This window comes from Lemur catta, chromosome 2 (assembly GCF_020740605.2).
Source record: "Lemur catta isolate mLemCat1 chromosome 2, mLemCat1.pri, whole genome shotgun sequence".
NCBI lineage: Eukaryota > Metazoa > Chordata > Mammalia > Primates > Lemuridae > Lemur > Lemur catta.
In genome coordinates this window covers 33,451,568-33,475,383 of record NC_059129.1, presented here as the reverse complement: position 1 = coordinate 33,475,383, position 23,816 = coordinate 33,451,568, and the positions used below count along the sequence as shown (strand labels likewise).

Here is a 23,816-nt window from a genome sequence, read left to right as displayed (position 1 = left end):
TAGGTGGGTTTCATCTCCTGTGCCCAATTGCAGCTGATTGGTGGTGTCTGGTGGTCACTGTCAGAGGGGTCTTTGTTCTGAAGCTTGCTTTTGCCTCAGCAGGATGGAGAGAGTTCTGGGTCTCTCCGTGATACCTATGGGTGTAGGAGTAGGGGATAATGAAAAGAGAATGGCAGCAATAGTGTCCAGCATGGGCCCCAGTTTTCACAACTTCACACGTTTATTTAGTGAAACTTGTTTTGATTTCTAATGGTGTTAAAAGTGTTAAAGTAGGTCTACATAGCAGAAATCTTGCTGAAAGATGCTTCCCATTCTCTAATTGCATCTAGATGCTACCTGCTTCTGGGTTAAAAAGGTCACAGCTACTTAGTTCTGTCTAGGAAAAGATTCCAAATAAGGCTAACATGAAAATGAATTATACAAAATGTCAGTGCTTGTTATTAATATTTTTGTATACTATTAATACTAAAGAGGGTCTACTGCCCTCTTGTGGATGATGTTCAGAATAATATTAGTACTTAGGTTTTTAATACTCCGGTGTAGGTACTTTGTTTCATATTACAGTTGAAGGTCACATATTAAGTTCAATCTTAAGCAATGGAGACAGGAAACCTGAAAAAAGGCAAGAAGGCATCTGAGCAGCCTAAGAAAAGTCCTTTTTATGTTACTCATAAAAAACTTAATTCAGAAGCCTCTTTATGCATGTTTTCAAATTTTTTAAAAGATCAAATGGATACTTGCAGATGGTAACAAATCCAGGTATACAGAAAGTTCATAGTGAAAAGTACTCTCCAGAAAACCTCTTTTAACTATTTCTATTTTTGGTTCCTCTGATGATTTCTTTAACTGTATAACTTGCTTACGCTGTTTCTAGATTTATCAGATTACACAAGTTATTGACTCCTTATGTTAGTTGAAACAAACAGTCCTCAGATCTCTCTGGCTTAATATTACTGTCCACATCATAGTTGATTTGGGGTTAGATAGCCATCTTCCATCTTAAAGCTGTGCTGTCTGAATTTTTTAATTCTGCTTTCACATTTGATTGGTTCATATTTGGTTGTGAATAGAAGACTATTAATAATTTTTTCCTCACAACTTTGAAGGCATCTCTCCACTGTCTTCCAGCAGAGAGTGTTGCTGATGAGAAGGCCACTTTTCTCATTCCTTTGGAGATGACTTGACTGTTTTTGTTTCTAGAAGTTTTTAGGATCATTTCTTTGTCCTTGATGTTTAGAAATTTTGTTTGAGGGTGACTAGGTTGCATCTTTTTTCAGCCATTGTCTGGATACTTGGGCTTTTTTGTTTTGAAAATTTGTGTGCATTAGTTCTGCTAATATTTTGTAGATATATTTTTTCTCTTTCATTTTTTCAGTCTTTCTCTCTGGAACTCCTGTTAGTTGGATGTTGATCCTTTGGGATGATCTTCTATGTCTCAAATCTTTTCTGTTATACTTTCTGTAACTTTTTCTTTTTATCCTGGGTTCTTGGATTTCCATTCTAAATCCTTTTTTGAATGTTTTATTTCAGCAGTTATGTTTTTAATTGTGAAAATGCTTTTTGTTTTTTATTCAGGTCTTATAGTATCTTGTTCATAATTTAAGAATATATCTTCTTGAATTTCTTTTACTGTTCCTGATATATTTTCTCTTTCAGTTTTTTTGCTGCTGGTATTTCTCTTTCCTAATGTTTGTTCTCATTATAATCTTGGTGATCCGTGGTTTTCTGTTCATCCTTAGGACAGAATGATAGCATAGCTGGTGTGGCTTTTCTATTACTGGGTGAACAGACTTGTTTTCTCTAATTGTAAATTCTCACTGAATGCTCTGTGCAGGGAGGATCAGGGCATGCTGGGTCACCTTTTGGCCCTACACCCCCGCTACCATGCTAGTTTTCTACTCTATTTTATGGTAAAACTCCTTCAATGTATTGTCTGTGCTTGCTGTCTGCAATTTCCCTATTCCTGTTTATCTTGAATCACTCCAATTCAATCACTCCAATTAGGCTGGCCTGCTCATACATGCTCCAGTGAGTTCCATGTTGCTAATTAATTTTTAGTCCTTATCTTACTGGATCTATTAGCTGCATGACCACTTCTTTCTTCTTGAAATACTTTCTTCATTTAACTTTCTGTAGACTGTTTTCTTAGTTTTTTTTTCCTGCTGTGCTGAGCCTAGTCTTCTTACTGTCATTTGCTGGTTTCTCTTCATCTTCTTGACCTCTAAAGGTAGGAGTGTCTCAAGGCACAGTCCATGAGACTTTGTCTTTATCTACATCCACTTCACTTCCTAAGGGCTCTTATTATCTATGGCTTTAAATTGTCTAGTAGTTCATGGGTTAGCAAACTTCTTCTGTAAAGGGCCAGCTATTTTATTACATGTATATTTTTTTAGGTTTTATAAGCCATGTGGTGTTTGTTGCAGCTACTCTGCTGATAGAGTGTGGAAGCTGTCATAAACAATAAGCAATAAATGGGCATGGCTGTGTTCCAATAAGCTCTACTTATAAAACAGAGGGCTGCATTTGACCTGTGGGCCTTAGTTTGCTGACCCCTGTATTAGATGATGAATTATAAATTTATGTTTCTAATTTGAACTGTACTCTCAACTCCAGACTGTCATATCCAGTTGCCTATATCTTAGGTCTTCATAGGATGTCTATTAAGCATCTCAAAATCAATGTGCTCAAAACTGAACTCCCAGTTTTCTACCCAAACCTATTCTACTTATCATCCTTACCATTTTAGTAAATGACAGCTTCATCCTTCTAGCTGTTTAGTCCAAAACAGTTTTGATTTTTCTCTTTTTCATATATCCCATATCTGGTCTGTCAGCAAATCCTGTTTATTCTACTGTGAGATTAGATTCAGATTCCAATCACTTCTCACCACCTTCCCTGCTATTGTCCTGGTCCAAGCCAATGTCAGCCTAAATAACAGAGGATCTCTAAATGAAAAATGTTTATTTGGAAAGAGAGTACTGCAATGGGAATACATATACCATGGTCAACTATGTATGTATTCAGGGAGATAAAGGAAGACAAAGGTTTTTCACAGAAAAAATGAGGAGGATTATGTAATTGTTTTCAAATAATTATCCTTGGCTACAAAGATCAATAACAAGGGTGATGCCAGTCCAAAGTTGGACGTGCAGTTGCTGGGCAGATGTCTTTGCAGAAGTATTTTTGTATAAGGTTGCAATGGCCTTTGTGCCAGGTTGTGGTTTTTGCAGAGTCTTTTTCATTATCAGGCATACAAGCATGAGAACCCCTCTCTTCATGGCCTTCCCCGGCTCCGTTTGTCAGGGTTTTCTTAACATTACTGACTATGTTTTGATTCTGAAACTTTCACATTCCCTCTTCTAATCAAGATCTTTCTCTGAAAGCATCACTGATCAATCAAGCTGTTAGAGTTGCTGGTCTTGACCCGCATTGGCGGGGAGTGATTAGTGCCTAGGAGTTGGTGTCAGAACACTTTTAGCCACACTGGAACAGAAAGAGAGGTTGGAAGGGAGTGGCTCTCAGGCTAAGTCTACCTGGAGTCCATTATTAAGTTCTTAAAGTGCTGGGCCAGCATTATTTTGTTAGGAGTTGTACTTTGCAAAATTTTAACAAGTAACAGATACAAAGTTTAAAAAGGGAAAATACAAAATAAACTTAATAGTAATATGACAATTCCATTGACCCATGAATTTAGGCTTACATATAATCAGTTGGATACATCAAATGATCATAGGGAATTAGATGAGCCCTGTTGTAACCATGTTGTCTGTTTTCTTATTTTTTGTATATGAGTCTCAACTTTCCCATAGGAATTTATTCAGGTGCAGCAGCATATAGTATATTAACAATAGCACAGACATTTTCTTATTTAACCAATGGATGTACTAAAGGATTTTTTTAGGTTAGGTTCTGTAAGTTATCATCAAGGAGCTATTGATTGTGAAATTTTAATTACACTACTATCCTGCCAAGTGAAAAAGATAGTGTTAAGGGGAGTAAAATCTCATTGTGATATGGAGTCTTGTTCCAACGTCTCAGGAAAAGCTGTCTACAGTGTGAAAATATTAACTTCTGTTTTGTAGTTTGAATGTCTCTGGTCATGACATCAGGTGGTTTGGTGAAATTTTTGTGTGGCCCATACATTAGACGTGAGGCTCGGTCCTTAAAATTTGTCTAGTTTCAGCTTATAGGACTTTAGCTTTTGTTTTGAGTTGGAGAGTTGTAGCCAAATATTGGAAGAAATCAGGAGAATTTAGGATCTAGTCCAGTCTATAGGTAGATAAGAACTTGAAAACAATGCACAGGGCTACAGTCTAATAGGTATATTATAGTTTTTCTTTAGAAACAGAACATTTTCTCTCACATTGATCACATAGGAATCTTAGATTTAAAAACCTCTTGAGGCTAGGAAGCCAAACCAAGGCAGACTTTAGATTTTGCTTATAGTCTTAAGGTTCTTGGGCCTGCCAGGCAGTGGCAATTTTTACTCACTGTAAGGCTGGGAACTCTTGAAGTCAGGCATTTTGTGTACATTCCTCAAGATGATATTTCTGTCAGAACCTTGGTTATAATAACCAATGTTTCCAATTGTATTCTTTTGGAGAGAGAGCAGATTTTTACTGAATATATGTAAATAAAAATACTTACAAATATTTTCCAAATTTTTGAGGAATCAAGTAGTGGGAAAAAAAGCAAATGCTTTTCTCTTTGTTCATAAAAGTATACTTTACCAAATACAGCAAGAGTGTGTCCAGGATTATTGAGTATATGCTATATTATAAAGGAATGCACACAAGAAAACTGGTGTCTTGAGTAGAGGAGTAGATGGCTCTGAGTAACAGCATGGAGAGTTTTCTGGTGTCATGGAACACCTCAGACACGTCAAGAAAAGCCAAGAGCATAGAATCAAGTTACGCTGGAGGAAAACATTGCTTTTTTAGACCTTCAAGATAAGTATTTCAGTGTGTCAGGACACAATGGATGAGTTAGAACCAGAGGAAAAAAGTTACAGGAGTTGGAGAAAAGATTGAAGGAGACAGTTACCACCTCTGCCAAGCAAAAAGATACACCTTTTCAAGGGGAGAAGGAATAGAAGGTAATGGTGATTGGCTTGTAAATCACACCCAGTGAGGTACAGTAAAAGTTGAACTTCTGAGATATAAATCTGAGAAGTTTGAAAAACAAACATTTTAGAATTAAAAATCTTTTGCAATTTTACTAAGAGCAAATCTTCAATACTTCAAGAAAACCTTGTTTGGTTTAAGAAAACCAAAATTTTTGGGTTTGTATTAGTATATTTTTAATATCAAAGCTCAATCTTTAGATAGACTTACAAATCATTTTCTTCTGCTTATAGCCAATGTGATCCCATGAAAATTCCTTTCATAGATTTTCTTTTCACTTACCTTATTACAGCTTACGAAGACCATTGACCACATGCTTGGACTTTCTGCTTTGTCCCATATTTCTTCTTTCTTAAATAACCTGTCATTTTACTTTAGGACAAAAATACATCGTACAAGATTCTTTCTAATGCAAAATTATTCTCTTTTCTTTTTAACTATCCTTACCAAATATTAATTCAGTTTCATATTCATAATTTTCTTCCCATCTCTCTCTCTTCTACTTACTGGTTCCTTTCTATCTTATTTCATATTTTGAAACAACCTTTAAATAATGGCCGGGCGCGGTGGCTCACGCCTGTAATCCTAGCACTCTGGGAGGCCGAGGCGGGTGGATTGCTCGAGGTCAGGAGTTCGAGACCAGCCTGAGTAAGAGCGAGACCCTGTCTGGCCAACTAAAAATATATATAGAAAAAATTAGCTGGGCATGGTGGCACATGCCTGTAGTCCCAGCTACTCGGGAGGCTGAGGCAGAAGGATCGCTTGAGCCCAGGAATTTGAGGTTACTGTGAGCTAGGCTGACGCCACGGCACTCTAGCCTGGGCAACAGAGTGAGACTCTGTCTCAAAAAAAAAAAACCTTTAAATAACCTCCAAATTAGACAAAATTACTCATTTTCTCAATAAAGAATACCATTTTGTGCTTTTCTTATAAAATACATTTTTGGCATACTTTATATAGAATTATATATTAAAAATTTTAACTCTTAGTAACCTTAAATTTTATTGAAACATAGGAAGCATGATCTTGAATTGTCTGTCACATACTAGTATTTTATAGATGAGAGTCATCTTATAATTGTTAGAAACATTTGTCCTTTATAACATAATTTTTAATCTTAATTGGAAATGACCCAGAAATTTAATGAATATCTGTTATTTAACTTAACATAGCTTTAAAATTTCAAATTACATGAAAAGTGCATTTATAAGTGTTTATGTTATTTACATTTACTTAATTTATGCATTTTTAACAGTTTACTTAGATTCCTTATTAGAACTGAGACAAAGCTGGTCATCATTTCAAGTTATTTTCCTACTAACCATTTTTATAGCCTGTTGGATATCAGGTGTTTACTTGAGAAACGTAAATATGTGGGTATTTTGCCGATAACTCAGAAGATACAGCTATTTTCATTAAACCAACAACATTAAATTAGTTTTATTTCTCAAAAAATTATACAAACATCAGTCTGTTTTATGCTGGGTTTATAGTTTTATAACCTTCAAGCCAAACCCTGACACATTAAAATATCTAGTAGAGACAAATATAAAACCGATCAGTAATCTCAGGCAAAAATGTATGCTGACAATTTTGAGGACATTTCTATTTTTATTTTACCATAATTTTAAAACCAGGTTATTTATTACAGACTTACTTAAGTCACGTGAACTAAAAGACACGTGGGTTAATTACTGTATATCTCATATTTTATATGAATGTCATTTATCCCTAAGAGATTTATGGTCAACTGTGCCAGATTTTACCATGTATATATATATGTGTACATATGCATAAACACATCTAAACAAATGTACAAACACAAAGATCTTAGAGTTTTCATTTTAGAATTTTAATCAGATGATAGTAATACAGACTTCACCAGTTTATAAAAGACATTTGGATCCAAATTATATTTCTAACAAAATTGGCACCTGTTCATATGGCTACACTTACATAAACATTTATCTAGTTGTTTTTCTTTTAGATTATTTTTCAGTTAAGCATTCTATCACAGTATACAATTGTTAGGCAAACCTAAGTTTATATTTCTAAAAAGTGTCCAGGTTGTTGGTTACCATGGAGCTGTTGTAATTTGTAAAGCCATTGATTTGAAAGCCCTTTAAGATGACTTCCTCTTTTTTTAATATCTTGGCTGGAATGCCATAATCAGTGAGTTTTATCTCAGCACCAATAGAAAAGTCAGCAGATTCACTGTAGGCAGGAAAAAAAAAATAGGGATAGAGAACTTAGACGACTCTACATGTTATCTCTATAGTTGTAGGTTTCAAAGATGATCATTTGAGCTCTGAATTTTCCTTTTTGTAGTATGCCTATGAGTTTAAAAATGTGCACAAGAATAGGCCATAATATGTAGCCGACTGCAGTCCCAGAAAACCTGGCATACTTTAGTGTTTGAGAATCCCATTCTGGTTTTCATTAATTTCCCAAGAGCAAAGAAAATCTAAGACTAGGGTTTTAGATGTTGGCAACCTCCATAGTGGCTTTTAATTAGCCATCCTGTGTCCACATCCAGAATGTTTATTTTTGTTCTTTGGAGATTTTCAGAAATAAGCAAGGTAAAAGAGTCAAACCAAATGAAAAGAAACCAAGATAAGAGTGTTCACAAAAATTTTAATCTAGGTGTGCAGATCAAAAAAATATGGAACTAGACATGCAGATTAGACTGAAAGTAAATTCACCAGAAGACATGCCTCACAGACAGAATGTAAATTCCGTAGAAACAAGGCTGCTCAATCCAGAAAGACACTTGTCTTTGTACCAGAAGGACTTACCAAAAAGATAAGAAGTCTTTTATCGTCCCAGCAGGGATGTATGGCCCTTTATTAATGTGGCCTTATCCAAATCAGATGCCACATAACATAAAAGCCTCTACCAAAAGGAAGGAGGCTTAGCCCGAGAGAAGAGTCAGAGAGAAGGCAAAAAAGGTGAACTGTAGAAGTGGGAAGCTCAGAATGCTCAAGTGAATACTGTCCACTGGTTCCAAGAATCGCCAATTCCTTTTGATGGGGATCTTTTTTAGGTCCCATTTCTGACACTTGTATATGTCAACCTAAATAACAAACAGATCACAATGCTCTCTTCCCAAATGAATATTATTCTCTGTTAGAGAAAGAAAATGATGTTCATTTGGGAAGAGAGCATTGCAGTGGGAATATATATGCCATAGAGAACTGTTTGCATATTCACAGAGGAAAAGTTTTTAAAGGAAAAAATGAGGAGGATTACATAGTTGTTTTGAAATAATTATGCTTGGCTGTAAAGATCAATAACTAGGGTGATGCTAGTTCCAAGTTGGACAGGCAGTTGCTGGGCAGATGTCTTTGCGGAAGTATTCTTTGTGTAAGGTTGCGATGGTGAGAATCTTCTCTTCCTATCCTTTCCTGGCTCTGTTTGTCATGTTTTTCTTCATATTAGTGATTCCATTTTGACTCTGACAACTTTCACACTGCCATGACATTTTGTCCGGATTACGGTAGTCATCTTACCACTGGTCTCCTTGCGTTAGTGCTGCTCAGCCCTCCCCCAACTCCATTATGCACTCAACTCAGCAACCTCAGTGACTTTGTGAAAACTTCAGAGGAATCGTATTACCCCTCTGCTTAAACTGGCTGTGGTGGCTCACACCTGTAATCTCAGCACTTCTGGTGGCTGAGGTGAAAGGATTACTTGAGGCCAGGAGTTCGAGACCAGCCTGGGCAACAAAGCAAGACCCCCTTCTGTAGTCCCAGCTACTCGGGAGGCTGAGACAGAATGATCGTTTGAGCCCAGGGATCTGAGGCTGCAGTGAGCTATCATTGTGTCACTGCACTCTAGCTGGGTGACAGGGCTAGACCTTGTCTCAAAATAACAAAAACAAACCAAGAAAACCCTACAATGACTCCCTCATTTACTTTGCAAATGCCAAACTCTTTATAATGGCCCGGAGGTCCAATACATGTGGCTCTCTGTTAATGCTCTTAACCTCAGCTCCTTGGTCCTCTCTTTTCCAGTCCTGGTAACCTTCTTGCCAAGGGTGCTCCCTGTTTTGGGCCTTTGCACTTAAATGTTCCCTCTGCCTGGGATAACTTCATGGCTCGCTCTCTCACTTCCTTCAGGTTTGGCTCAAATCTTAATTTATCTTTGAGGGCTACTGCAGTACTGCAGTGTTTTTCTGACCCCAAATACATGTCCTTTATCCATACCAATTTTTTTTTTGAAACACAGTCTTGGTCTGTTGCCCCAGTTTGTGTGTGCTGGCGTGATCATAGCTCACTGCAACCTCAAACTCTTGGGCTCAAGCGATTCCACTGGCTCAGCCTCCTGGGTAGCTAGGACTACAGGTGTGCACCACCATACTCGACTAATTTCTTTATTTTTTGTAGAGACAGGGTCTCTCTTTGTTACCCAGGCTGGTCTTGAACTCCTGAACTCAAGCGATCCTCCTGCCTTGGCCTCCCCAAACTGCTGGGATTACAGGAGTGAGTCACTGCGCCTGACCCCTCCATGCCAATTTTGACGCTAACTATTGGGAGTTATCATCAGACTTCACGGGGTTAATGGCTTAGTCCACAAGACTGTCCCCACTTTAGACACCAGTCGCAAGTCTCAGCTATAAATTTGGAGTTTCCCACAACCTCCTCAGGTTTGTTAGAACAACTCATAGAACTCGGGAAATAGCTTGACTTATGCTTACCAGATATAAACGATACAACTCAGGAATAGCCAAATGGAAGAGCTGAATAGAGCAAGGTGAGGAGAGATAGGGATGTACTTCCTCTGGGCTTGCTTCCTTACCTGCACTTCAGGGTGTTCACCAACCCAGAAGCCTCTGTCCTTTAGGGATTTTTCTTGGGGGTCTCATCACGTAGGCATGATTGATTAAATCACTGGCCATTGGTGATTAAGCTCAATCTCCTGCCCTGTTCTCTCCCCAGTGGTTGGGGATGGGGAGTGGGAGGTGCTGAGGTTAACCTCTGGTTGGTTGGTTTTTCTTATGACCAGCCCCTGTCCTGAAGCTACCTGAGGTCCCTCCCCAGTGAGTCATCTCATTAGCCTACAAAAGACAGTAAATTTCAAAGGTTTTAGGAGCTTTTTGCTGGGGACAAAGACCATATATTTATTTTTCAGTGTCCTGACCTTTTCTATGTAAAGTAACAACTCTCCTCACCTCCAATCCTGCACTCTTTCCCTGATGCTGATTTGTTTTCCTCCATAGCACCAATCACCATCTGAAATACTTTTTCCCATTTCTGTGTTTATTCTCTCTCCATAAGCTCCTTGAGGGCAGGAGCCCTGTCTTGTTCAGTGTTGTGTAATACGGTAGTCTCCCCTTATCTGCAGGGGATATGTTCTAAGACCCCCAGTGGATGCCTGAAACCAGGGATAGTACTGATCCCTAAGCATGCTGTGTTTTTTCGATTTGATAACTGAGATGGCTACTAAGGGACTAATGGGCTGGTGGTGTCTACTGCATGGAGATGCTGGACAAAGGGCTGATTTACATCCTGGGCAGGACGGAGTGGGACCGTGAGAGATTTCATAAATGCTACTCAGAATGGCATGCATTTTAAAACTTTTGAATTGTTTATTTCTGGAATTTTCCATTTGATATTTTTGGATGGTGGGTCCACGGGTACTTGCAACCTTGGAAAGTAAAACTTCAGTTAAGCAGGGCCTACTGTGTTGCCCAAAACTGAGACTGGCATGGTAGATGCCCTATAAATGAATTAGCTTCAGCTAATAGCCCTTGTAGGTAGGGAGTCAAGTATTAAGACTGCCAAGCAAAAAAGAGGAGGGTGTTTACCTGGGGTACCAACATCTGGCTAGAAGTTTTAGCTTCCCCCAAAATTTGGTTTATTTGTTTGGAGAAGAGCTGGCAGGTGTTTTGCTTGGGGGTAAACGGTAAATGTTGCTTAGGCTCTGTGACCTTCTGTGTGCATTTGTCCTATATACAAATTCTCAGCTAATTGGCTCTTTTCTGCCCCAGGATTCCCTTTCATCTTTTGTTGTGGTGGCTGACTCAGCCCAGAGCCTCTCTGGGGTTCTGTCAGGCATATGAATTCTTCCCTAGGGCTTTCTCCTATCTGTCAACCTGTTCTTGTTTATATTTTCCATTCTCTTCATTTTTCATTATTTCTTTTTGTACTTCTATATGTTTATTCTAGTGTGGTGAAGCAGCTGGATTGTTAAAATGCCAATTTTGTCCTATTTATACCCTTATAGAATGAGAACAACACGACTGAATAATTGATCTCTATCATGGTGCTTGAGAAAACGGTAGACAAGAGAATAGTATTTGTGTTTATGATGATAAATATTAGTCAATGGAAACATTTTTCAGGAGGAATGCCATATTCTCTTGCCTATAGGGGTAAGTGAGGTCTGTATTTTGCTTATTTGGTTTATTGAAGACTTTATTTGATTTTTTTTTTCCTATTAGGGATTTGCAACGATTCTTGCTGAAGCAGTTACCTCCTTAGATCTGCCTGTGGCAATTATTAATCTGAAAGAATATGATCCAGATGATCTTCTGGTAGAAGAGGTTGGTAATTGTCTTATTTTTTCTTCAGTGTCAACTGTCACATTTATTTATTTATTTAATCTTTTTTTAAACTTTTTTTCCCTGAGGCAGGGTCTCACTCTGTTGCCTGGGCTAGAGTGCAGCCTTGTCATCGTAGCTCACAGCAACCTCAAACTCCTGGGCTCAAGCAATCCTCCTGCCTTGACTTCCCGAGTAGCTGGAACTACAGGCTTGTACAACCATGCCCCCTTAACTCTCATAGTTAATTGACCTCCTGTCTTCTGGGCTACATAGAGTCCTCAGAATAAATTTAATTTTCATGCTAAGGGATTTCAGTTGGTTGAGTTTTCAATGTGAATCAGGAGTGTTGAATGTAGTGTGCAGTGTAGTACACTGATTCTGATGTGGCATGGGGCCTGTTCCTCTCATGTGTTAGATTCTCCTGGGTCAGGGGTGGGGGTGGGTAAGCTAGTGTCATTTGAAGTTCCCTCCTTTCCCCTACTTTGAATCCCACAATCAGGGGAGGATTGTTATTGATGGCAGAGTGCTACGCCTGTGGATCATGGGTAATCTGACCAAAAGGTCAGGAGCAGAAAGCATATGGGTTTGGAGTTGTAGAAATCTCTTATTAGCTGTTCAACCTCAATGCATCACTTAATATCTCTGAGGGTTTAATTTCCTCACCTGACCAATGCCCCTTCCCACCTCCAGTCATGCCCAGGTCCCTAAACCAGCAGTGTCAGCATCTCCAGCAAACTTGTTAGAAATGAAGATTTCTGCTATGTACAGTGGCTCGTGGCTGTAATCCCAGCAACTTGAGAGGCTGAGGCAAGAGGATTGCTTGAGCCCAGCAGTTGGAAACAAGGCTGGGCAACATAGTGAGACCTTATCTCTTAAAAAAAACAGAAAAAAAAGAAAAACAATTACCTGGATGTGGTAGTGCATGCCTGTAGCCCCAGCTACTCAGGAGGCTGAGGCAGGAATAGCGCTTGAACCCAGGAATTCAAGGATGCAGTGAGCTATGATTGTGCCACTGCACTCTAGCCTGGGCAACACAGTGAGATCCCCTTCTCTTAAAAAAAAAATAAAGATTTTCAAGTCTTAGACCAGCCAGCCCCACTGAATCAAACTCTGAGTATAGGGCTTTGTTTTAACCTTGCTACAGGTGAGTCTGATGCAGCTAAAATTGTAGAAACAATTAGAGCAGGGGGCAGGGGTTGACAAATTTTTATTGAATGGCCAAGTTTTAAGTATCTTCAGCTTTGTGGGCCATGCAGCTACTCAGTTCTACCATTGAGGCACAAAACAGCCATAAACAACATGTAAATGAACAGATGTGGCTGCATTCCAATAAAATTTTATTTAAAACAAACAGGCAGCAGGCCAGATTTGGCTTGTGGGCTGTAGTTTTCCAGCCCCTTTTTAGTGGAAAAATTCCTAGCTGTAACTCTGTCCAATTCTTGGTCTCCTGTGAAAACATGTTGGAGTGCAGATGAGTGAGCTTGAATCTGCTGTAAGTTATTTGTGAAAAATTATTAACAAACTTTGATAATTATAAGTAAGAGATTACTTATAACTTGCTCATGACTTGGGGCTGTTAAGATACATTCAAGCAGATGAAATACTAGGCTAGTAGGACTGAGGATGTTCAAGCAGATGAAATACTAGGCTAGCAGGACTGAGGATGTTGAGTATCCCTAATCCAAAAATTCGAACTCTGAAATGCTCCAAAGTCTGAAACATAAGACATGATGCCACGAGTGGAAAATTCCACACGTCACCTGATGTGATGGGTCACAGTCAATACATAGTCAGAACTTCGTTTCATGCACAAAATTATTAAAAATATTGTTTATAATTTATAAAATTATCTTCAGACTATATGTATAAGGTATATATAAAACATAAATGAATTTCGTGTTTAGATTTTGGTCCCATCCCCACAATAGCTCGTTACATATATGCAAATATTCCAGAATTTGAAAAAGTCTGAAGTCCGGAACAGTGTCCCAAACATTTTGGGTAAGGAATACTCAGTCTATATTTTGTTTCCCTTTGTAGATGATGGTGCCAAGTGTTAAGTTACATTATGTTTAAAAATTTTATTGCTTTAATTTTGCAGGTAAGTTTTTAGAGATCTTTCTGTATTTTTTTCTTGGCTAATTTGGATTTTGTTTCCAATATGTCAAATCAGAGATCATAGGAATTTATAGTCCAGAGAATGGAATGGAGTATACGGTGAGGGCTGCCAGAGGGTATACTGGGCAGAAGCAAGGGACTGGGTTTTCTCCCCCGTGCAAGGTGTCCTTGCTGTGTTTTCTTTTACTTTTGAAAAGAGTAGTTCATGGAAGCTCCTATTGTCCTTAGAGATTAGTATGACATGAATGCCTGCATTTCAAGAAAGAATTTGCTTCACTGAGATCATTTATATTTTAAATATTCTTCTGAAACCATTACTTTTTTGGTTAGGTTACTAGTAAAAATGTCTGCATCTTCCTGGTTGCTACATATACTGATGGCCGACCAACTGAGAGTGCTGAGTGGTTCTGCAAATGGTTAGAGGAAGCATCCAGGGATTTTCGATTTGGCAAAACTTATCTGAAGGGTATGAGATACGCCGTGTTTGGCCTGGGAAATTCTGCCTATGCAAGCTACTTCAACAAGGTGGGTATATGTTGAATTATAGGGATACATTCTTCTTTATTTAAAAACATACATAAGAATTGTGTTATTCTTTACAGCTGGAAATTGCTACACATTTATATTCAAACTTGGCATATAGTAGGTTCTCAGTAAATTTTTGTTGAATAAAAGGAATGAATGTGCCTCATACTGTCTAGTGTCTTAGTGGCCTGGATTCACAGTCCCCAAGCAGGACCTTGTAGATGGAAGATCACTGGGTCTTTGGACTTTTGCAACTGCCTGTCCTGTTGTTGAATGTTTATTGCTCAACCTCTTAATACAGGTGAACTCATTTTCTTTAAATCATTAATTTTTAAAGGAAAATAGAGGGAAAAACACTCACAGCCCTTTGTGCCTAGGCCTTTTTTCTAAATGAAATTAATCTGGCCCCTTTTCTTTTGCATCCTGTTCTCAACACTTTAAAAAATAAAACTATAGGCTGGGCGCGGTGGCTCACACCTGTAATACTAGCACTGTGGGAGGCTGAGGCGGGCGGATCGTTTGAGCTCAGGAGTTCAAGACCAGCCTGAGCAAAAGTGAGACCCCGTCTCTACTAAAAATAGAAAGAAATTATCTGGCCAACTAAAAATATGCAGAAAAAATTAGCCGGGCATGGTGGCGCATGCCTGTAGTTCCAGCTACTAGGGAGGCTGAGGCAGAAGGATTGCTTGAACCCAGGAGTTTGAGGTTGCAGTGAGCTAGGCTGATGCCACAGCACTCTAGCCCAGGCAACAGAGTGAGACTCTGTCTCAAAAAAAAAAAAAAAATAAAAATAAAACCACAGAGGCTCCCAGTTTCTCAGTGGTTTGTATGTGTACCTCTCCCCAGAGATGGGCCCCGTCTGGCTTGCCTGTCTGTGGTAGAGGGTGAGTGATGGATGTGAGGAGCTTTCTTTAAACTTATTTTTTTATTTTTATTTTTTTTGGGACAGAATCTTGCTCTTTAGGCCTTGGCTAGGGTGCAGTGGTGTCATCATAGCTCAGTGCAACCTCCATCTCCTGGGCTAAAGTGATCTTCCTGCCTCAGCCTCCCGAGGAGCTGGGACTACAGGCGAGTGCCACCACGCCTGGCTAATTTTCTTACTTTTAGTAGAGACGGGGTCTTGCTCTTGCTCAGGCTGGTCTCGAACTCCTGAGCTCAATTGATCTTCCCGCCTCAGCCTCCCAGAGTGCTAGGATTACAGGCGTGAGCCACCATGCCTGGCCTCTTTAAACTTATTTTTATTCACTTATTATGTCACAATGTAGATATTCCCACATATTTTCAAAGGAATTCAACTAAGAATGGGAAAATTAAAATATGTAAATATTTTGTTTAATGCCTTGACACTCAGGAAGCCTATTAAGTTTTTAATCTCGTAACTGTGTTTCTTGATAACCCCTGTGCCTCAGCTTAATTGCTGAATGAAATAAATTTTTGAGTTTATGTAATCATGAGCCTTGCCAAATTGATTACATTTGCGCTTTATTACTAAATGGGCTTTGGCCCCCTAGGCTTTGTTAGATTTTTGGAACTAATTTGTTTTGTTAATGCATATTTGTTATGACCCTGATTTAGAGTAGTAGTTTTCAAATTCTTTCTTAGTTATTATTAAACTTTTGTTTAATAAAAGGGTTTCGTTGTCCCTTTGTTAAAAAAACTTATGTCAAAAATCAGAATATATAAGACGTGGCCCTTCTGTGTTGAAGCTGGAGCTTGAGGCCTCTTGAAGTCCCTTTTGCTGAGCAGTTCCCTCTTCTTCAGCAGCAGCCTGTGACCAGAGGCCCTGGAAGAACTTTGGGCCAGGGATACCTCAGTGTCCCTGGGATGCAGTTCATCTGGAGTGTGGGGCCTTGGCTCCGTTTCCTCCGAGCCATGCTGATTAGATTCGCATTTGCCTTTTTTGCAGTTGCCACCACGGGATTTTTTTTTTTTCTCTTCTTTACAGAGGGCCTAAAGAGCAGTCTAAAAACCTCCAGTTTAAAGGATTGTGTTTTTAGCTCATCTGTCTCTTTTTTTTGCAGGTTGGCAAAAATGTCGATAAGTGGCTCTGGATGCTCGGTGCTCATCGCGTAATGACTCGAGGGGAGGGTGACTGTGACGTGGGCAGGAGCAAACATGGCAGCATTGAAGCTGATTTCAGAGTGTGGAAGACCAAGTTCATCTACCAGCTGCAGGCCCTCTGTAAAGGAGAGAAAAAAAAATCCTGTGGTGGCAACTGCAAAAAAGGCAAATGCGAATCTAATCAGCATGGCTCGGAGGAAACGGAGCCAAGGCCCCACACTCCAGATGAATTGCATCCCAGGGACACTGAGGTATGTGGCCTGTGTGTTCATTTCTCACTGCTTCCTCCTCTGTTCAGAGACACTGAACTTCACCTCTGCCCCAGGAAACCATCTCATTGGCTTTGGTCAGCAGGAAGATCTGAAACTCATGTAGCAGTTGGTGTTTCAGAGGATGTAGTCTTAGGAGTTAAGCCACATCGTGCTAGACACTTTCCTAGATCCCTTCTTGAATCTTTGCATTGTTAGGATCAGGTAGATTTTTACTGTATTTTCAGGTTAATAAACAGAGGCTCAGAGAAGTTAAATATGTCTCAGACTGAGCTTATAACATCTTATTATCCCCAGAACACGTTCCTCCTGACCTAAGTGACTCCATTAGTCACTCAAACTGAAGGCTGCAAGTCATCCTAGATTCATTCTTTCTTTTTTCACATTCTAAACAATTCTCTTTCTTCCTCTAAATACCCTGGTCTCTTTGAAGCTCATGTCTTCAGTCCAGATCACTGCTATCATCTTCATAGCTGTTATCTTTTGGCCGCCTGGTCACTTGGGCAATTTAGGAACAACTTGAAATTCTGACTCATTGTTTTTCTTGCCACCCTTGTTCCTATCATTATTCTTTGTGGCTAAGACATCCATGTAGGTGATCTAACCAACACCCTGGCCTGCCAGTTTCCTGGCTTTCATACCTACAACTGTTTTCTTCACTGACCTTGGTCTCTCTTGCACACTCACATCTGAAATTCACATTCCTATGACCCATACTCCGATCTCACTCTGAAGCCCCTACTTTAAAATTCTTTTGATTTCATTTGATCCTATACCTTTTTCATTGAACAGGGGAAACTGCTAACTTCACTTCCCTCCTTAGACTTAGTTTAGATTTTTATACTCACTCTTTTATAAACAACTTCAATTGCCTCGCCTCTTACTTGCTCTTCCAACCTGACTGGCCAAGCCCCAAGCCAGGTTGACACCTACTATCTGCCTTCCTCGCAGACCACAGGCTCAGGTGTGCACTCGGTACTGCCCACCAGTCTCACAGCATTCCCTTGTCAGTTCCCCTTTTCACTCTCCAAGATAACTGTTTCATACCCTCTTTATCTACACTCCTTCCTCCAGCTCTCATCTGAAGCCATCAGAGGGGAACTCACTCACAGTCTCCCCAGCCCGTCTACAAATCTCCACCATCTTTCATGGCTCAGAAGACCAAGTATCTGGTGCCTGTCAAAGACTGCTGTCCATCCATGCTGTGGAATCAAGGGCTGGGTTCCTTCATTTATCACTTCTCTCTCTCTACTAGGCTGTTCCCATGAATATATACATTCTTTGGAATCACCTGTGTATAAACAAACATAAAATTTCACATCTTTTCAGCTGTTTATCCATTTTTCTGTTCTTTTTCCCGGCCCTTTTGGTTTACTGTAGAAAAAAACAAACTCAGGTTCTTGTGCTATACTTTCCAGCGTACTTCTGACACCAGGTGTGTGGGCATTTCTCCCCACCAGCAAGCAAGCAGTCAGTTCTGCAGCAGACACCAGCTGGGTGTCTTCTAATTCAGTTTAATTCTGACCCTACCTAGAATCAGATCCTACAGGTTGAGGGCTCAGTCCTCAAATCTGTTCCTTTTCCCTGCACTTCAGATGCCAGTTGCAAGCCCCAGGTTGTGTTACGTGTGCTTCTGACTGACTGGCTATAAATTGGGGTTCCCCCAACCCCTTCCTCAGGTTTAATTAATTTGCTCATAGAATTTGGGGAAACACTTACTTAAGCTTACCAGTTTATTATAAAGGATATTACAAAGGCTACCAATGGACAGATAAGGAGATGAATAGGGCAAGGTGTAGGGGAAGGGATGTGGAGTTTCTGTGCTCTCTCTGGGCACATCACCTGGGAACCTCCACGTGTTTGGTTATCTGGAAGTTTCCTGAATCCAGTCTTTTAGGGTTTTTATGGAAGCCTCATTAAGCAAGCATGATTGATTAAATTATCAGCCATTGGTGATCAACTCATTCTTCAGCCCTTCTCCCCTCCCTGGAGGCTGGGAGGTGCGGCTGAAAGTCCCGGTCCTCTAAGCATGCTTGGTTTTCCGTGACCAGTCCCCATCCTGAAGCTGGTTGTTCGTGTCTTTGTTGTGGAGTGGTAAGAGTTCTTTTTTATATTCTGGATAGCAACCCTTATCAGATCATTTACAAATGTTTTCTTTTCATTTTTTTGATCATGTCCTTTGATGTATAATACAAAAGCTCTCAATTTCTATGAAACCCAGTTTATCTTTATATTTTATTGCTCATGCTTTTGGGGTTATATACATGAATCCACTGCCAAATCCAAGGTAAGGGACATTTACCCCTATGTTTTCTTCAAAGACTTTTATAGTTTTAGCTCTTATATTTAGGTTATTGATCCATTTCGAGTTAATTTTTTTTTCTTTTAAAAAAAATTTTAATAAATTTAGGGGGTATGAGTTGAATTCCATTATATGGGTATATATCATAGTGGTGAAATCTGGGCTTTTAGTGTACCCATCACCTGAATAGCATACATTGTACCCCGTAGGTAATTTAACACCCCCCACCCTACCCATTTTGACTCTCCAGTGTATATTATGCCACTTTGTGTGCCCTTGCTTAGCCATAGTGACAGCCATAGTGTTCTTACAAGTGAGAATATGTGACAGTGGCATTTTTTTTTGTTTCTGAGTTTTTTCACTTAGGATAATGGCCCCCAGTTCCACCCAAGTTGCTACAAAAGACATTATTTCATTCTTTCTTATCACTGAATAGTATTCCATTATACGCACACACACACTCATTTTGTTTATCCACTCATTGGTTAATGGGCACTTAGGTTGATTCCATATCCTTGCAATTGTGAATTATGCTGTGATAAGCATATGGGTATAGGTATCTTTTTGATATAATAATTTCTTTTCCTTTGGGTAGATACCCAGTAGTGGGATTACAGGATCAAATGGTAGATCTACTTCTAGTTCATTGAGTAATCTCCATACTAATCTCCATAGAGGTTGTACTAATTTACATTCCCTCCAACAGTGTATAAGTATTCCCTTTTCACTGCATTCATGCCAACATCTGTTGTTTTTTGACTTTTTAATAATGGCCATTTTAATTGGAGTATGGAGTAAGATGGTATTTCACTATGGTTTTAATTTGTATTTCTCTGATGATTAGTGATGTTGAGTATTTTTTTCATAACGTTTTTTGGCCGTTTGTATAACTTCTTTTGAAAAATGCCTGATCCTGTCATTTGCCTACTTTTTAAGGGGGTTATTTGTTTTTTTCTTGCTGAGTTGTTTGAGCTCCTTGTAGATTCTGGATGTTAGTCCTTTGTCAGATACATAGTTTGCGAATATTTTCTCCCATTCTGTATGTTGTCTATATAATTTGTTGAATATTTCTTTGGCTATGCAGAAGCTTTTTAGTTTAATTAAATCCCATTTATCTATTTTTGTTTTTGTTGCATTTGCTTTTGGGGTCTTGACTAAATTCATTGCCTAGGCCAATGTCTATAGAGTTTTTCTTATGTTTTCTTCTAGGATTTTTATGGTTTCAAGTCTTACTGTTAAGTCTTCAATTCATATTGAGTTAATTTTTGTATATCGTGAGAGATAGGGATCCACTTTCATTCTTCTACATGTGGCTATCCAGTTTTCCCAGGCCCACATATTGAGTAGTGTGTCCTTTTACCAGTGACGGTTTTTGTCTGCTTTGTTAAAGATCAGTTAATTGTAGGTAGATGGTTTTATTTCTGGGTTCTCTATTCTGTTCCATTGATCTGTGTGTCTACTTTTATGCCAGTACCATGCAGTTTTGGTTACTATAGCCTTTGTAGTATCATTTGAGATTAGGTTTTGTGATGTCTCCAGATTTGTTCTTTTTGCTTAGGATTGCTTTGGCTATTTGGGCTTTTTGGTTCCATATGAATTTTAGAATTGCTTTTTATATTTCTGTAAAAAAATGATGTTGGTATTTTGATAGGAATTCCATTGAATCTGTAGATTGCTTTGGGCAGTATGGTTGTTTTAATGATATTGATTCTTCCAGTACATGAGCATGGAACATTTTTCCATTTGTATAATCTATTATTTCTTCATTAGTGATTTATAGTTCTCCTTGTAGAGATCTTTCACCTCCTTGGTTAAATTTATTCCTAGGTATTTTATTTATTTATTTATTTTTGTAGCTATTATAAATGGGATTGAGTTCTCAGCTGGGTCATTGTTGGTATATAGAAATGCTATTGATTTTTATATGTTTATTTTATAATCTGAGACTTTGCTGAATTCATTTATCAAATCTAAGAGTCTTTTGGAAGAGTCCTTGGGGTTTTCTAGGTATAAGATTATTATCATCAGCAGAGATAGTTTGACTTCCTCCTTTCTAATTTGGATGCCTTTTATTTCTTTCTCTTGTTTGATTGCTCTGGCTAGGACTTTCAGTATGGTCTTGAACAGAAGTGGTAAAAGTGGGTGTGCTTGTTTTGTTTTAATTCTTGGGGGGAATGCTTTCTGCTTTTCACCGTTCAGTGTGATGTTGACTGTGGATTTGTTATAGATGGCTTTAATTATCTTGAGGTATGTTCCTTCTATGCTGAGTTTGTTAAGTGTTTTTATCATGCATGAAGGCATGCTGGATTTTATCGAATGCTTTTTTTTGCATCTATTGAGATGATCATATGGTTTTTCTTTTAATTCTGTTTACATGGTGAATCACATTTATTGACTTGCATATGTTGAACCATTTTTGCATCCTTGGGATGAAACCCACTTGATCATGGTGAATTATCCATTTGATGTGCTGTTGGATTCTGTTTGCTCATATTTTGATGAAGATTTTTGTGTCTGTGTTCATCAGAGGTATTGGTCTGTAGTTTTCTTTTTTGTTGCATCCTTTCTTGGCTTTGGTATCAGGGTGATACTGGCATTGTAGAGTGAGTAAAGGAGAATTCCCTTTTTCTCTATCTTTTGGAACAATTTCAGTAGGATTGGCACCAGTTCTTCTCTGTATTTTGGGTACCGGGTAGAATTTGGGTGTGAATTCATCTGTTCCTGGGCTTTTTTTGTTGGGATGGTTTTTATTATTGAATCAATCTTGCTACTCATTATTGGTCTATTCAGGAGTTCTGTTTCTTTCTGGTTCAATCTCGGGAGGTTTTATGTTTTCAGGAATTTACCCATTTCCTTTAGGTTTTCTAGTTTGTGAGTGTGTAGTTGCTCATAATAGTCTCTGATGCTCTTTTGTATTTCTGTGATATTAGTTGTAATGTCTCCTTTTTCATTTGTGATTGGGTTTATGTGGATCATCTGTCTTCTTGGTTAGTCTACCTAGTGGTTTATCATTTTTTTTTTTTTTTGGAAACGGGGTCTTGCTTTGTCTTCCAGGCTAGAGTGCAGTGGCATCATCATAGCTCACTCAACCTCAAACTCCTTGGCTCGAGGAATCCTCCTGCCTCAGCTTCCCAAGTAGCTGGGACTACAGGCATGCACCACCATGCCCTACTAATTTTTCTATTTTTTGTAGAGACAGGGTCTGGTTCTTGCTCAGGCTGGTCTTAAACTCCTGGCCTGAAGTGATCTTCCCATCTTGGCCTCCTAAAGTGCTAGGATAACAGGCATGAGTTACCATGCCTGGCTGGTTTATCAATTTTGTTTATCTTTGCAAAGAACTAAGTTTCCATTTTGTTGATCCTTTATATATATATTTTTTGGACTCTATTTCATTTAGTTCTGCTCTGTTCTTTGTTTTTTCTTTTCTTCTGCTAACTTTGGGTTTAGTTTGTTCATGTTTTTCCAGTTTCTAGAAGTGTGATGTTAGATTGCTAATTTGTGGTCTTTCTACATTCTTTGATGTAGGCCTTTAATGCTATAAACTGTCTTCTCAGCACTGCTTTTGCTGTATCCCTCAGGTTTGGTATGTGGTGTTTTTATTTTCATTCATTTTAAAAAATTTTTGAATTTCTGTGTTTATTTCTTCATTGACCTAGTGATCATTCAGAAGCATGTTGTTTAATTTCCATATGTTTGTATAGTTTCTAAAGTTACTCTTTATTGATGTCAAGCATTTTTCCACTGTGGGCTGAGAAGGTACTTGATATTATTTTGATTTTTTAAATTTGTTAAGTCTTGTTTTATGGCCTAACGTGATCTATCTTGGAGAATGTTCCATGTGCTGATGAAAAGAATGTATGTTCTGTATTTGTTGGGTAGAATGTTCTGTAAATCTCTGTTAAGTCATTTGGTCTAAAGTTCAATTTAAACCCAATGTTTCTTTGTTGGTTTTGTCTCCATGGTCTGCCCCGTGCTGTGAATGGGGTGTTGAAGTCCCCCATTATTATTGTGTTGCTGTCTATCTCTTTCTTTAGTTCTATTAATATATACATATATTTTTGTGAATCTGGGTGCTTTGATGTTGGGTGCATATATATTTAGGGTTGTTATATCCTCTTGCTGAATTAATCCCTTTATCATTATATGATGACTGTCTTTTTTTTTTTTTTTTTTTTACTGTTGATTTAAAGTCTGCTTTATCTGATATAACAATAGCTTCTGCTTGCTTTTGGTTTCTGTTTGTGTGGACTGTCTTTTTCCATCCCTTTACTTTCAGTCTGTATGTATCTTTATGGGTAAGGTTAGTTTCTTGTAAGCAGCATATATTTGGACCATGTTTTTAAATCTATTCTGCCAATCTGTTTCTTTAAGTGACACATTTAATCTATTTCTGTTCAAGATTAATATTGATATGTTAGCTTTTGTTTCTGTCATATTGTTGATGTTTTCTAATTGTTTTATCAATTCTTTGTTTCTTTTTCTCTCCCTTTTTGTCTTTGTGGTTTGCTGAACTTCCACTGTATTGCCAGGGCAGATTGCTGCCCAGCTTTACACTCTCCAAGTGGCACTTTTGGCTTGTGACCAGAGAGGATGGGGCCATTTCCAGGCAAACAACAGTGGGCAAGATGCTAGGGGGGAGGTGTGTTCCACTCATGTTTTGGTCTCACAGCAGCCCATTGCAGGGTTGCAGGTATTGTCGTAGATATAAAGTGGAAAGCCTAGTTTTCCTGGTCCCTTCCCAGCTGGGTGGTGGATACAGCTGCATCAGCCCAGACTTCGCCTGAGGGCAAAGCGCAGCCTAGTGTTAAACCCTCGAAATGGTGACTTGGATCTGCAACCAAAAAGGCTGGGGCCCTACCTAGGCAAGCAGTGTG

At 38.8% G+C, this 23,816-nt stretch overlaps 1 protein-coding gene across 1 annotated transcript in view; it reads left to right on the top strand.

The window, feature by feature from the left end:
* Positions 1-23,816, top strand: part of LOC123632647 (S-adenosyl-L-methionine-dependent tRNA 4-demethylwyosine synthase TYW1) — a 193,025-nt gene that overhangs the window by 2,149 nt on the left and 167,060 nt on the right. The window contains exons 4-6 of the mRNA XM_045543184.1: positions 11,566-11,667; positions 14,116-14,310; positions 16,332-16,622. Coding sequence (XP_045399140.1) covers positions 11,566-11,667; positions 14,116-14,310; positions 16,332-16,622 — 588 coding nt within the window. The remainder of the gene's footprint in view (positions 1-11,565; positions 11,668-14,115; positions 14,311-16,331; positions 16,623-23,816) is intronic.